The sequence below is a fragment of the Accipiter gentilis genome, chromosome 10 (assembly GCF_929443795.1).
Source record: "Accipiter gentilis chromosome 10, bAccGen1.1, whole genome shotgun sequence".
Lineage (NCBI taxonomy): Eukaryota > Metazoa > Chordata > Aves > Accipitriformes > Accipitridae > Astur > Astur gentilis.
In genome coordinates, this window is record NC_064889.1 from 3,661,252 (window position 1) to 3,674,480 (window position 13,229).

At 54.4% G+C, this 13,229-nt stretch overlaps 1 protein-coding gene across 2 annotated transcripts; it reads right to left on the minus strand.

Moving 5' to 3' along the window:
- Positions 1–1,744: 1,744 nt before the first annotated feature.
- LOC126043917 (protein PML-like) lies at positions 1,745–13,087 on the minus strand. Of its 2 annotated transcripts, XM_049812886.1 has the most exons (8): positions 13,030–13,087; positions 12,005–12,483; positions 10,498–11,075; positions 7,851–7,888; positions 6,581–6,818; positions 6,048–6,106; positions 5,149–5,287; positions 1,745–4,549 (listed from the first exon to the last, which is right to left on the minus strand). In XM_049812886.1, the coding sequence occupies exons 1-8, from the start codon at positions 13,054–13,056 to the stop codon at positions 3,780–3,782; spliced, it is 2,328 nt and encodes a 775-aa protein (XP_049668843.1). In that variant the 5' UTR covers positions 13,057–13,087; the 3' UTR covers positions 1,745–3,779. The 2 variants fall into 2 exon arrangements, with proteins under 2 accessions (XP_049668843.1, XP_049668844.1); XM_049812887.1 differs by lacking the exons at positions 1,745–4,549; positions 5,149–5,287; positions 6,048–6,106; positions 6,581–6,818; positions 7,851–7,888 and adding an exon at positions 8,334–9,282.
- Positions 13,088–13,229: the final 142 nt, after the last annotated feature.

Here is a 13,229-nt window from a genome sequence, read left to right on the forward strand (position 1 = left end):
CCTGCCTGCCAGGGTCCAGCACAAGGAGCAACTGCTACGCAGGGACCTTTTATAGCCCACATCTCCCAAAGCCACTCCCACCCCAGGTGATGCTCGGCACACCTCCCATAAGGGCAACTGGCAGCAGCTGAGAGCACCCAATTCTCTGGGGAACCCATGGTGGTGGGCTCTAATGAGGTGCTGGATTGGGCCCCTGCCCACAGGGAAGATGTTTGCTGCGCAGCTGACTGCAGTTTTTTCCTCTGTTTTTTGGTAACAACCAGCTCTGTAAGATCCATGGAGGTGTGTCCTACCTCCAGACCATATGTTCCGCCTCCAGATCATGGGGTCCTTCTGCAGCAGGGGCGCTGGGGGATGGTGTGGGGAGTGACACTTTCCCAAGGCAAACCCACTCTTCAGTTGCCCAAACTTGTCCCCGTCCTCAGCTCCTTCAAGGTGGTGATGATCCTTATGGAGCCACTCATGTCAAGGACAATTGGGGATTTCCATGACATGAGGGACTCATGGCTGGCTCTTTGCTACCAAGCAAAAGTTGGGGTTTTTTTGGAGGACAAAGGGAAAGTTTAAACTTGAATCAAGTGGAAGAATAAAAGGAAAAGGGGGGATCGTGGAGGAGATCCTCATCGGTTGCCCTGAACCACATCCCTGCTCCCGCGGGACCAGACTCTGCACAGTGGTGTCCACGCCGACGTGGCCACCCGTGTTTCCTTGTGTTTCCCCGTGCTTCTGGGGATTTTAGCAAAAGGGAGGAAAATGCTTGTGCACACATAGCTGTTTAACTGTTACCTGAACAGACTTGTCCCCTGGAGCCACCAGATTCTTGGGCAAGACTGGCATTGAAATGACTGGTAGTAAAATAATGAATAGAATAATACTTATCAGGAATAACATTAGATCTATTAGGTATTAGAAATAATAATTCCTTCTAATACTTATTAAAAGTATTAGACCTGGGGCAAAACGGTCCCCATGGTGTCTGGGCAGTCCATCCCTTCCTGGGATGCTTCAGCAGCAGGTCGTCCCCTCCACGGTCCCCAGAGGTAGGGGACCAGGGCTGGCTGACCCAGCTGAATCATCCTGCAAGCTTCCTCATGCCTGGTTAGAGGCAATAAATCAGGAGGAAAAGCAGTTTGTGTATTGAAGCGACACCGGGGAGGAGCACGGCTTTGGACAGGAGTCCTTGTATGGGGTTTTAGGGGCAGCACAAGGGTGTTTGCTTCGCCCCTGCCCCTGGGTGAACACTGGTGTCCTCATCGCTTCGCTCGCACACGAAGGTGAGGACCAGGTGAGATGCCCACGAGTTTCAGGCAATAGCTGTGGCTGAATCAGGGTGTTTTGGCATGATCCAAACTGGATAGCTGCTGGCAGGACAGCTATCCACCATCCGAAAGGAAATGACTCAGGTTGTTCCCATGGGGAGCAGGCTGACGGGCTTTCTCGGCACATCCCTGAGCAAACAGGACCTCCTGGTGCTCTCTTGCTTGTCTTCAAGCCAACGCCTATCTCAGGAATAGCTGCACATCTCACGTACAGGGGTCATCCCGTGCTCATTGAGCTCATCTCAGCTGCGTCGTGGGCTCAAGGGGTCATGACACTGCAAAGCACCCATCACTGCAGCACCCACCGCCCTGCATATCTGCCTTTTTGAGCAGGTGGGTATTGTGAGAACAGGGAGCCAAAGGAAATCATTTGCAATGCACAACAAATTAGAAAAATTATTTATTTCTTCTGCATCTGTAGGCGCAGGAGCCAAAGAGCAATGAGGTGCATCCCCTGATCAAGCAACTCCCTGGCTGTCTTTGAGCTTGGAAAGCAGGGGGAGAGGTAGGAAAACCATACCCCTGTGTGCCCACTTAGGAGGTTCATATCCCAGGCTAGAGGGGTCGCATCCTGCTGACTGAAGGAGGATTTTAAATTCTTCCCACAGCTGTGTCCCTGTGGTGGTGGAGACCCCCTGAGCCATATTGCAACGTCAGGACCAGCCAACACTGTGTTCTTGTTCGGCTCTAAGTGCAGTGCGTTGGGACAATCTGGTACTTTCTTGTCCTGGCTACAGTACAGTGACTTAGCACAATTAGGCACTCCCTAACCATACCTAAAACTCCTGTTGCCTGGATCATGGCCTGCCCTGGAAGGTGCCAGAATTACCTGACAAGAATTGTGGCTAGAATGGAAATATACCCACCAAAGTCAATCATCTCGCGATCCTATAAATAGCGATCCTAAGGGAGACCCTTTGAGCTCTCTGGGATCGCAGCAGGCTGTGACCTGGTATCTCCCTGAGCTGGGACACCTCTCGGTAGATTTCACGAGGATTTCAAAGAGTAGATTTTGAGAGGATTTCCAAGATCATCCACTGATAGATGCTGATGAAGAAGAAGGGGTCAAAGATTGTCTGCTGACAAACGCTGATGAAGGAGAATAGCGAGTAATTCATTACAACTAGATTTCGTGACGTTTCAAAGATTATTTGGTACCAATAATTTACAATTGGCAAAGAGAGAAAAATCTTGATCATAAGTTAACCTCTATTTGTGTGTTTGTGTTTTTGTATGTGCGATTGGATTTAGGAAACTTTGTAGTGTTGATTACAGCAAATTTTATTAAATCACTCTGCTAAATGGCTGATGTTTAAGTATTGTTAAAAATCATATAACCTAATCTTGTGATTTACCATAATAGTGTTAATAAATCTTAAATTGCTGCTACCTCAGAGTCATGCAGGATCCATAATCACTCATTCCCCCACACATTGGCATAGGAATTCAACGGTAGATTTTCCTTACCCTTTGTATCCCTTCCATTAGGCATAAACCGTTGACCAAGTCTGGGGCTAAGTCTGGATCCAGCTGCACCTAGACTCCTCTCTGAGGAGTTTAGAAAGCAAGGTGGTCCATTCTGAACCTCACGACTCAACGAGAGGTTTTCCTTACCCTTTGTATTCATTCCATTAGACATAAACTGCTGTCCAAGTCTGAGACTAAGTTTGGACCTAGCTACACCTAAGCTCCATCAGAAGTTTAGAAAGCAAGTGGGTCCATTCTGAACCTCGTGACTCAACGGGAGGGTCTCCCTTACTCTTCTGCGTCTCTGGTCTCTGTATGAATCATTCTAACTTGATTCTAATCGATTTTCCTTTGCATGTTTCTTCCACGTAGTAAGTAATAGAGTGAACCTTGCCATCGAACTTTGTTAAATCGCACTTTTACAAATTCACGTTAAAATCGCCTTTTGCTAATACCTTTGACGGTGATTCTTGAAGTGATCTAAATCACTCATTCACAACAGTCCCACACAGCAGCTCACAGGAACAGAGCAGCTCTGCCCAACCTCCTTCCCAGCAATGACCACCATTCTTGGTCCTTCCAAACTAGTTTCACCACCTGCTGTTTCTTCAGCCAGCTTTGGATTCCACTGACACCCCCCCCCCCCCCCCAAAAAAAAAATACAGACCAGAAATGGTTCGAAAGATTTCTCCCAAGAGTTGGCTTGATCCATCCAGGGGGGAAACAAAGGCACAGTGTGGCTGCAGGCTGTCAGATCAGAGCCAGGACATCTCCCAGCCAAGCTGGTGTCCTCACCTCTTCACCTTGGACCAAGTTCAGGTGAGAGAGGACAGCAAGAGACTGTCACACCCCAAAGACCCAGACTTATCACCCCAGGCAGGAGCAGGCAGGAAATAGTGAAGGCAAAACTACTGATGTGAGCCAGGATTTGGCTCCAGGACTCATTGCCCATGGGTGAGAGGGGAATGAGTACTGGAGAGGCACCGGCATCTTTCAACACTCTTCCTCGTTCTTTACGGCTCCTGGGAAATCACTGCCTGCCAGGGTCTTCTGGCTTTCAGCTGACTTCTCCTGGCGCTGGAAGTAGACCTTGACCTTGCTCAGGTTTCGGACTTTCTTTTCGGAGCTGTGCCGGCAAGTGTTGATGAGACGGCACGCTTTCTGGAGCCCCTTCTCGGGGTTGTGCTGGTAGCAGGACTGGAGCTCAGAGAGGCCAATGTTGTGGGCGGCCAATGTTTGAGCTGATGGCTTGGTGAGGAGCTTCTCAGCCAGCAAGGGCTGGAGGGAGATGAAGGACTCCAGGTTGGCTTGACTGAGGATCAGCCTGGGTTTCTTCACCAGGTCGACATCCAGGACCTCGCACAGGTACTTCACCATGTTGGCATTCTCCATAGTGCTGCAGTCACCGAAGTGCCACCAGAGGTAAGTGCTGGCCAAGTTCTTCAGTTTGTAGTTATCCCTCTTGGGGATCTCCTCCTTAATCAGGGGCAAAATGTCCAGGAAACCATACACGACAGAACTGAACTCCTCTTTCTTGTTCATGACCGTCAGCGCACTCAAGAGGGTGGGAAAGGGGAGTGACCAGAGACCAAAGCCACCCAGGATGGGCCTGTGGACAGTGCGGAGGTGGCACAGCAGATTCCTCAGACCAATCTCGTAGACGCTATTTTTGGCCATCAAGCTGGACAAATATTTCATTGGCTGAATCAGGACTGGGAATATTTTCTCTCCATCTACCACTGTCATCTGAATGCTTTCATTTTCTAGAGAAGAAGGGGAAGGGAAAGAGGATGGAGAGGGAGGAAAGGCAGAATTAGTCTCATATTCAGTAGGAAAATAAAACACTGATTGAGTTGCTCAGCCTCTAACAGCCTTCACCACTGATGGCAGCTGGGGGACTGATCCACCATTTCACCTATCTCCACCATTCAGTCAGACCCTCAGCTTCCAGCATCTCCAGGATCACTCCCCCCACCAGGACCATGAGGGCTTTTACAGCTTTTTGAGGGTGGACTAAGGAGAGGGGCTTGAAAAGTAAAACCCACCTTGCCTAAGAGAGATTGGCCCATGGGAAGGAGAAGCAGGGGAGCCCATGTTGGCATAACAGTACAAGGGCTGGTTAACTGACTGAGCAATCTCAGAAAAATCTCCCCGTGGCCCTATCTGCTCCACGTTCCTCCAGATGTCCTGAAACTCAAAGGTAAGGCCTCTTGGGAGCTCAGGATATTGTCCTCTCCCTTACATAGCCAAGGTCTTGGTGGACATACCTGAACTTCCACCCCCTCCCCGCAAAAAAGAGACGCTGACAGATGTGGGGATCTGAGCTGGCTGCAACATGGGACCTCCCCGCTTAGGAACTTACTCAAAACCTTCACGTCAAAGAAGACCAGAGATCCTTGTCTTGTGTCCAGTGTGTTCTGGCTGCTGATGGAAAGGCCCAGGTAATCTTTGCTGGTTTCCTCATCGAGGATGTTGCTGAGGTCACCTAACAGACTGGAGTCCTGGAAGAGCATGGAATTTGCTTTCAATAAACATCACAGGAGGAACCAGGGCAGCAGCTCTGGGCATTCACATGTCCTGAAGGTTACCAAAGCTCAAAGATCTACTCAAACTGCCTGCTGGAGGACATAGGGTTTAATAAGCCTCACTGGTTGGTCATGAAGACTTGTCTCCTCCAGCACCACAAAGTGACATGCATACTCCATGCACGTCCATATGGGATGGCTCGCTTGGATCCTTCCCAACTGGCTTTCTGCTCAAAAGTGACAGGAAAGTTGGGGCTACCCAACATCTCCCCTCTGGGGGAGGGATGCAGGGAAGGGAAGGGAAGCTTCCTATTTCTAAAACCTCTTCTGAAGAGCTGGTCACCAGCTTTTGGTCACGCAGACTGTCATGGGAACTGCTCGGTGCTGCAAAGTAACAACAAAACCCCATCCATCCATAGCCTCAAAGAGGAGGTGAGGTTTTGGACTGCCTCTTCTTGCTGGCCTTCATTTTGACTGCTCACCACCTTGGCATCACCACGATGGTACCTACCAAGGTCTCCAAGCTGCTGGGCAGCCCAGTTCCCCCAGAGGTGGAGAAGAGCTAGAGTGGATTTATTTTGGCACTCAGGGAAGGATTTCCCAAGTTCCTTACCAGGCTCTAAGGGGGATTATGGGATGGACCTGAAGGTCTGGAAGCACCAAGTGGTCCAGTCTTCATGGCTTAAACACTGAGCAATGCAGGGCCAAGCACTGAAAGTCCTTTAGCTGCACTCACCATGGACTCCTCATCGGTGCTGTCATCCTCAAAGCTGTCCAAGCAGAGAATATCACTATCTGCCAAGGTAGGAAAGACATGTCAGCTTTCGGATGTGGGGCTGCCTACCCCCGTGGTGAGTGCCAGGGCCAATGGTCCCCTGATTGGCATCATCAACCGCGCCAAAAGGTAGCCCTGAACAGCCAGCAAGGTGGGTGGGGAGCAAGCAGGGAGCAACCCTGCCCTCAGGGTCCACCTGCAAAAGGGCTGATTCCCCCTCAAGCCACAGATACCGAGTACACACTGGGCAAGATCCTATGGGGGAGAGAAGACCAAAATGCAGCATCACCTAGCCTAAGAGTATGCAAGCAGTTTAAACAACAAAGTCTAGTTCTCCATCAATCTCCATCAAACATCTTGTCTTTGAACAAGACAATGCGCTGGGACATAACTATTCTCCTGGGAGGTCTATGGAGATGCCGCAAACTGCCCTGCCTCAATGCCTACACCCCATAAAGTCTACCCGTGGCTTCAGCGCTCTGGACACCCCTTACCTGAATCGTGCAGCCCGCTGTTGCCATCTGGCATGTCTTCCAGCAGGCTGTCCTCCTTGGCGAGAGTCATGGGAGATGCCGAACAGCTGGTCGCAAGCTGGGCCGAGCAGCTTGGCTGCTGTGGCACCGTCTGGTTCCACCCGTCGTCATTGTTTTCAACCTTCACCACCTTCACCGACGACATCAGGACATTCGCATTTTGGACTTTCTTCCTCTTTGCAGGGGTGGAGGCGGAGATCTAAGTGTGCAAAGAGGAACCCGATGAGCCTGGTGAGAGCAGCCCTGCGTGGTCAGGGATGGAGATGTCCTTTGCCAGCAGAGCACAACCGAACAAGCTTGACCACATGGGTTTGTCCCTGCCCAAAGCAAGTGCTCCGCTTGCCCAGATGTCTCTGCTGCTCTGAGGTCACCCAGCACTACGCCCTCATTTCTGGCATGAAGCCCCTTGGCTATCCTGGGCTGTGGCCACTCCAGCTGCCTCAGTCGAGGTCCCCCTCTCTGCCTGACAAGGGTCAGGAAAACTTTCTGCTTTGCTTAATGGCTGCAAAGGAGAAGATGGGAACCTCCCTTTCCTTAACTGGGGGAATGAATCATCTTTATCTTCTTACTTCAGCCCTGAGGCTCCCAGGGTCTACAGAGCTTGCTGGCAGGGCTGAGCCCTTCTGATACCAGGCTGGGGTGGCTGAGGATGTGCTCTGCAGAGGGGCAGCCTGGGGGTCCCCAGCCCCTGTTCTGTGATGGCTGTTTTGTCCCAGGCAAAGGCAGACGGGTCTGATGCTAGACAAGTCTTCCATGCACTATGGGACTGGAAACTAGAAGAGAGCTTGCCTTCAACATTGTCGAAAGCCACTTCTGGTTGAGTGGGGCTCTGCCCTTCTTGTGGGAGATGTGTTTGGGGGCCCCAGATCCATCACAACCAGTTGCAGCATCTCTCCCCCACCAGCCCCAGATGTGGGCAGGGCAGGCTGCAGGCAGGAAAAGACTTGCAAGCCATCGTGCCTAGGAGAGCTCTTTACCGTGCATGCAGTGGCACGTCTCAACCTGAGATGTTTGCACCTTAGCCAGCAAGGTCCCTTCAAGGAACAAAGCCTGCCCTGGCTCTGCAGCCCTATGCCCAGCCAGCTTGGCTGATCGCCTCTTTCAAAAGAGAACTTGGAAAGCAGCAGCCAAATGCCAGAGCTTAAGCAACCCTGCAAGGACTGGGTGTAGGCCCAAATTCCTGCTGGGTAACGCCATGAGGCAAAAATCCCAGAGCAATCCCCACTCTCACCTGGTGGGAGTTTTCCATGGCTAGAGCTGGGGCGGCTTCTGAAAGAAGAAAAACACAGCGACCTGAAAGGAGGGCAAGCAATGCTGGGGACATCCGAGAGCAGCAAAAGACGACTCTGCAGAAGGTACAGGTGGCTCTGGGGCCACCTCCTTGGAGCGTCACCTCTTGGAGATGCTCCTGAGGCCAAAATCCAGCAGTGAGCTTGCAGGCTGGGCTGGAGAAGAGCCCATTCTGCCTAGCAACCCGGCAGCTCATTCACTCCCCCTTGCACTAAAGCCTTCCCTCCAGCTCTCCCATATGGGTTTGCTGCCCTCCCGCCCATCCTGGACCCATAAGCCAGGAGGTCACACATGCTGGGAAGGAAAGAAAAAAAAAAATTAGCAGAATCATGCTGTTCCTGAGCAAGTTATTGCCATGCAGCGATGAGGGTTCATTTGCAGGGGAGATGCTGCCTTCCCAAACCCAGCAAAAGACCAATGCACAGTTCGTCCTGGGAGGATTTATTGGCATAACAAGGTGAGATGGAGAGCCTGGTCTCCATAGGGACCTTTAAAGGGTTTTCCAAGCAGCCGCAGTCCATGGCAAACGTTCTGGTTTACAGATCCTCACTTCTTCCTCCGCTTCTGAAGTCTGGTGCTGGGCTTCCCATCACGCTTGCCCCTGGTGGGGTGCCTTGACTTGGGGCATTCCCCCTCGGAGCCTGGGTTGGAGGGCTCCAAGCGTGCTGGGCTGGCAGGGGGGGTGGCAGGAGGGGGTCTGCTGGGGGAAGGGGCCGTGGCAGCCGCTGGGACCAGCAGTTCATGCTTCTGCAAGGCGCTGGGAGAGAATAACTCCAGCGAGTCGGAGGGCAGCGATGGCCAGTCCATGTCTGCGGTGGGGAGGTCCCATGGGCTGGCCACAGGCTGCAGCAAGGGTCCCACAGCAGAGGCAATGGTGGCTAGGGAGTGGGACATGGCCTGGATCTCCTGGGTCATGGACACCAGGTGCCTGTTTGCCCTGTGCTGAGCTTGCAGGAGGCGATTGCTGATCTTCAGGAGGTTGTCCGCCTGCTGCACATTGGACCTGGCCCACCCACCCAAATCTTCCTGCAGGGAGGCCAGAGAATCCTGGATGCTCCTGGGAAGAGGTACAGTGTCCCCATGGGCTGACCCTGAGTCTTCCTCTGCTTCTTCGTGCCTCTGCATCGGAAGGGCTGGAGGCGTGGGTTGGGTGAGGGACATATCCCCTCCCTGGTCTGGACAAACGTGTCCTCTGCCGACAGAGGAGTCCAACACGGGGGCACAGGGCTGGTGGTGGGCTGGCAGTCCCGTGGGGAGACCTCCGTGTGGTTGGCAGTGCTCCCCAGGAGGCTCGAGGTCGAGGATCGGGGTTGTCTTGTCTTCAGATGGGGTGTCGTGCTGGGGAGCGGAGGTACCTGTTGCAGGGAGGGGGGCTGAAGGGAGCAGGAGGGGAGAATCAGGGCTCAGAGGGTCCTCCCAGCCTGCCTCGGTGGGGTGGAGAGGCAGAGGGAGGATGCCTACCATGCAATGGAGACACAAGGAATGGCGTGGGAGGCAGCTTGTCCCCAGGAAACCCCAAGCTCCATCCAGGACATCACCCCTGAGCTCTTCTATGGGCTGTCCGTAACCCACGAGCTTGCCCTGGGGAGCTCAGTGGTGGACGCCCACAGAGGGCCAAGGAGGACACTGGTCATAGCCCAGGTCTGAAGACAGCAGCAGGGGGATGGAGCAGAAGATCCTGCAAAGTCTCTTCCTCCCATTGCTTTGTTTCCCCCCATTTTCTGGAAGGATGCTACCACCTTCTGACCAAACCTGGATCCTCCAGCACACCATCCCTGCACAAACCACAGATGCCAAGGCCTTCGCCATTCCCAAACCACCAGCATCTCCACCGCAGCGCTGCTGCAGAAGAACTGGGGGAAGACCTGGGCAAACCCAGTAGCGGTCACAGACCTCTTGCCATCCCTGTCGGAGAGCACTCCCGGGGAACATTTCGCCTTCCCGGTTGGATACGCCATCCCAAGGTGTTAATCAACAACCTGAAAGGGGGATTGCCCCTGATGGTTGTGGACAAAGGCTGAACAAAGACAAACTGGCTGGAGATCTGAGGAGCAGAAGTGGTCAGTGGGCAGCAGGACACTAAGGCCTAGAGGATGCTTATGATCCCTGAGGGACCTGCACATGTCACCAGCACAAACATTCCTCGGAGAGGATGCAGAGCTGATCCAGCCCTTCCACTTGTTTCCTCCTTGCCACCACCAGCCTCTGCGAGCCCCTGCTCCACACACCCCCTCTCCAGGTGCCACTGACCTCCCTTGTCCTTCAGTCCGTGGCACGGCTCCATCCCAAGCGATTCACCATGTTCCCTCCCAGTACAACTGTGTTTGCGGGACTGCCGTACTCCGCAAGGGCAAGAGACAAGCATTGCTTTGGAAGTGATGGATGCAAGAACTGCATCCTGTCCTTGGGGGAGGTTAGAGTGTGCCCATCGCGTGAGCAAAGGCTGGAGGCAAAGGTCCATCAAGTCACCATGTGAAAGGAGACTTGAAACCCATGGAGAATATGGTCTAACCAGGAATTATAACCTTCAACTCTGCTTTCAGTCAGTCCCGTCCCCCCCCAGCCCACCTGGCCAAGTGCCTCCTCACCTGGGTGCCCCATGACACGGTCCACCAGCGCCTGCAGCCTGGCTCCGCATTCGGCAAGTTTCCCAGACCGCGCTTGGTCCCCGGCTGCCGGCGGCTGCAGCCGCTGCAGCTCGTCCAGCGAGTCCTTGATGAAGGGCTGCATGTCCATCACCTCCTGCTCCGTGGCGTAGAGCCTCATCTTCTCCACCAGCCGCTCGCCCGCCTCCATCCGCCGCAGCACCCCTTCCACGTGCTGCAGCTCCCTCGCCAGCTCCCGCCGGCCCTGCTCCTGCCACGCTTCCACCAGCCCCAGCAGCTCCTCTTCCTCCTGCCGGATCAGCCGCACCAGCTGCTCCACGCGCTGCCCGATCAGCTCCCGCATCTCCCGCTGCGCCTCCTCCAGCCGGGCGGCCTCATCCTGCAGCGCCGCGTAGGTGGCCTCGAAGCCGCTTCTCTTCTGCTTCAGCTCCTGGTTCATGGTGCCCAGCTCCTCCTGCCTGCGCTGGGTCTCGCTGCGGATGTCGCAGAACGGGGCGTGCTGGCTGTCCAGCAGCGCGCAGATGCAGCACACGGGCTTGCAGCACTTGTTGCAGTAGATGCTAGGAGGCCAAGCACAAGCAAAGCAGTAATTTAGACCATGCACTTTGCCATTCATTCATTTATCAAATTGCAAATTCATTCATTCATTGAATTTAAGTTACCACCACGTTTGGGCTAGGCATTTGGTGTTATACTCTCCCAATTGCAAAAAAAATATGTTGGTTCGCTATCTCCACAGAATTTCTGCTCCTCTGCTGGGCCGGCTACAGTCACTGTGGTGACTGTGCAAGCATTATGGTAGCCATTCATCGATACACCACAAGGGCAGTGAAGAGCCTTTCCAGGAGCGCTTATTGGGGTTATGTGTAAGAATATAAGACCAAAGAATATCTTATCTCCATAAGATGCCTAAGGCAAGAATATAAGAAGTGGAGATCATCATCCATCCCTCATGTAAGTCCTGGTAGCCTTGGCAAGCGGCAGGCTAGGGACGCACTGAGGCAGGGGTTGCATCTGGGCCGTCGTGGCTAGCATCAGTGCTGGCCTCCAGGGATGCTACAGCCCCTTCCCTCTCGCTTGGTCTTTCCCTCGAGGGCATTTAAACCTTGTCCTGCCTTGCACCCCTGCTGTTCCCCAAATAGTCTCCAAGCTGGTCTAGCACCATCAGCAAAACACATCCTTCTCTGCTGTCCATCACGGCAGGTGAAGCAACAGGTCTTCTTCTTGCTGACCTCCATCAACTCCACCCTCCTTACCCTAGCAAGGAGCACCTCAGCTACTCCCCTCCCTCGGTCTACCCTGTCCCCACTCTCCCATCATCATGCCCTACAGCTCACCGGTCACTCCTTCCCACCCGTCTTCTCCATGACATGGCGGCAATCACAGCAGCAGAAGGATAGGGACATCCTGCTCAGTTCCATCACGGGCTAGCCCAAAGAGATTTGTGACAAGAGACCACCCAGATGGGGACAGACCTCCTTAGACCTACCTTACAGTCTGGTTTTTGTGGGTCGGGTTAGAGCAGGACAAGTTACCGGTCTTCCTGGAGCCCTCGAGGAATTCTTTAGCAGGCCCTGCCCTGATGTCCATCACCCTCTTGGCTTTGTGGCTTTCCCTTTTCAGGTAGCGCTGGTGGGCCTCGAAGCACTTGGTGCAGAGGAACTCCTCGCACTCGGAGCACCAGAACTCACCAGCTTTCTTGCAATTGTCGCAGAACAAGTCAACCCCGTCAGTGATCTTCTTGTAGACCCTGAGCCTGGCCTGCAGGCTGGTGAAGAGCAGGTTGTCTGTGTCAGAGAGGCGGCTGGCCTGCGGGATGGCCGTCTGGCACACGGGGCACTGCCCAGTGACCTTGTTCTTGCTCAGACAATCGAGGCAGAAGGTGTGGAGGCAGGCGAGGAGCTTGAGGTTGGGCGATTCCTGCCGGCAGCCCTCGCAAAGGATGAACTGGAAGTCATCTTCCAGGAGCTTGGAGAAGGAGGGAGAGAGGAAGAGGACTGAGCGCTGGGGTGTGTTTTTAAGAGCTTCTGAAACCACATCTCAGGGGGGCCAGGGGGGTAGGTGACCTTCAAACCCTACTTGGAGCAACCAGTGAGCAACCGCTTCCCGCCAGCGATGCCCGTGCATGGTCGTAAGGTTGGATGGCTGTGGTCCCCCTGGCCGTGGGGCTGGGGGTGGGGGCTGCAGAGGGGCAGTGCGGAGGATGGGGCATGGAGGAAGCATCCAAGGACCACTAGATGACACCCTGGCAGGGTGGGGACCACCCTCCCAGCCATCCCCCCCCAACTCAGCCCAGTCCTCTGGGGGGCTGGGGGGGGGAACCACCCCAAAACTCTTATCCCCATCTTCCCCCCCCCCCCCCCCGCTCCAAGGCCACGCCACGGGGCCAGGGACTTCCTGGTGGCCTGGCCAACCCCCCCAAAAAAGCCCCGAGCCCCTTCCTGCACCGCCGGAGCCCACCACCCGCATCCCACCCCCCTCCATCCATCCAACCCTGGACCGGCCGGCGCTCACCCGCGGGCCGGAGCCGGAGTTGGCCATGGCTGGGCGGGCAGGACCGGGAGCCCCCCCCCCCCCCCCCCCCCCGCCTCGGCTGCCGCCACTTTCGGTTTCTTCTGCGCTGTAAATGACTCCTCCTTCGGGTCGGGAGGGGGGAAGAAGCACAGAGCCAGCTCCCAGCCTCGGTTACACCTCCCCACACACACCCGAAAAAA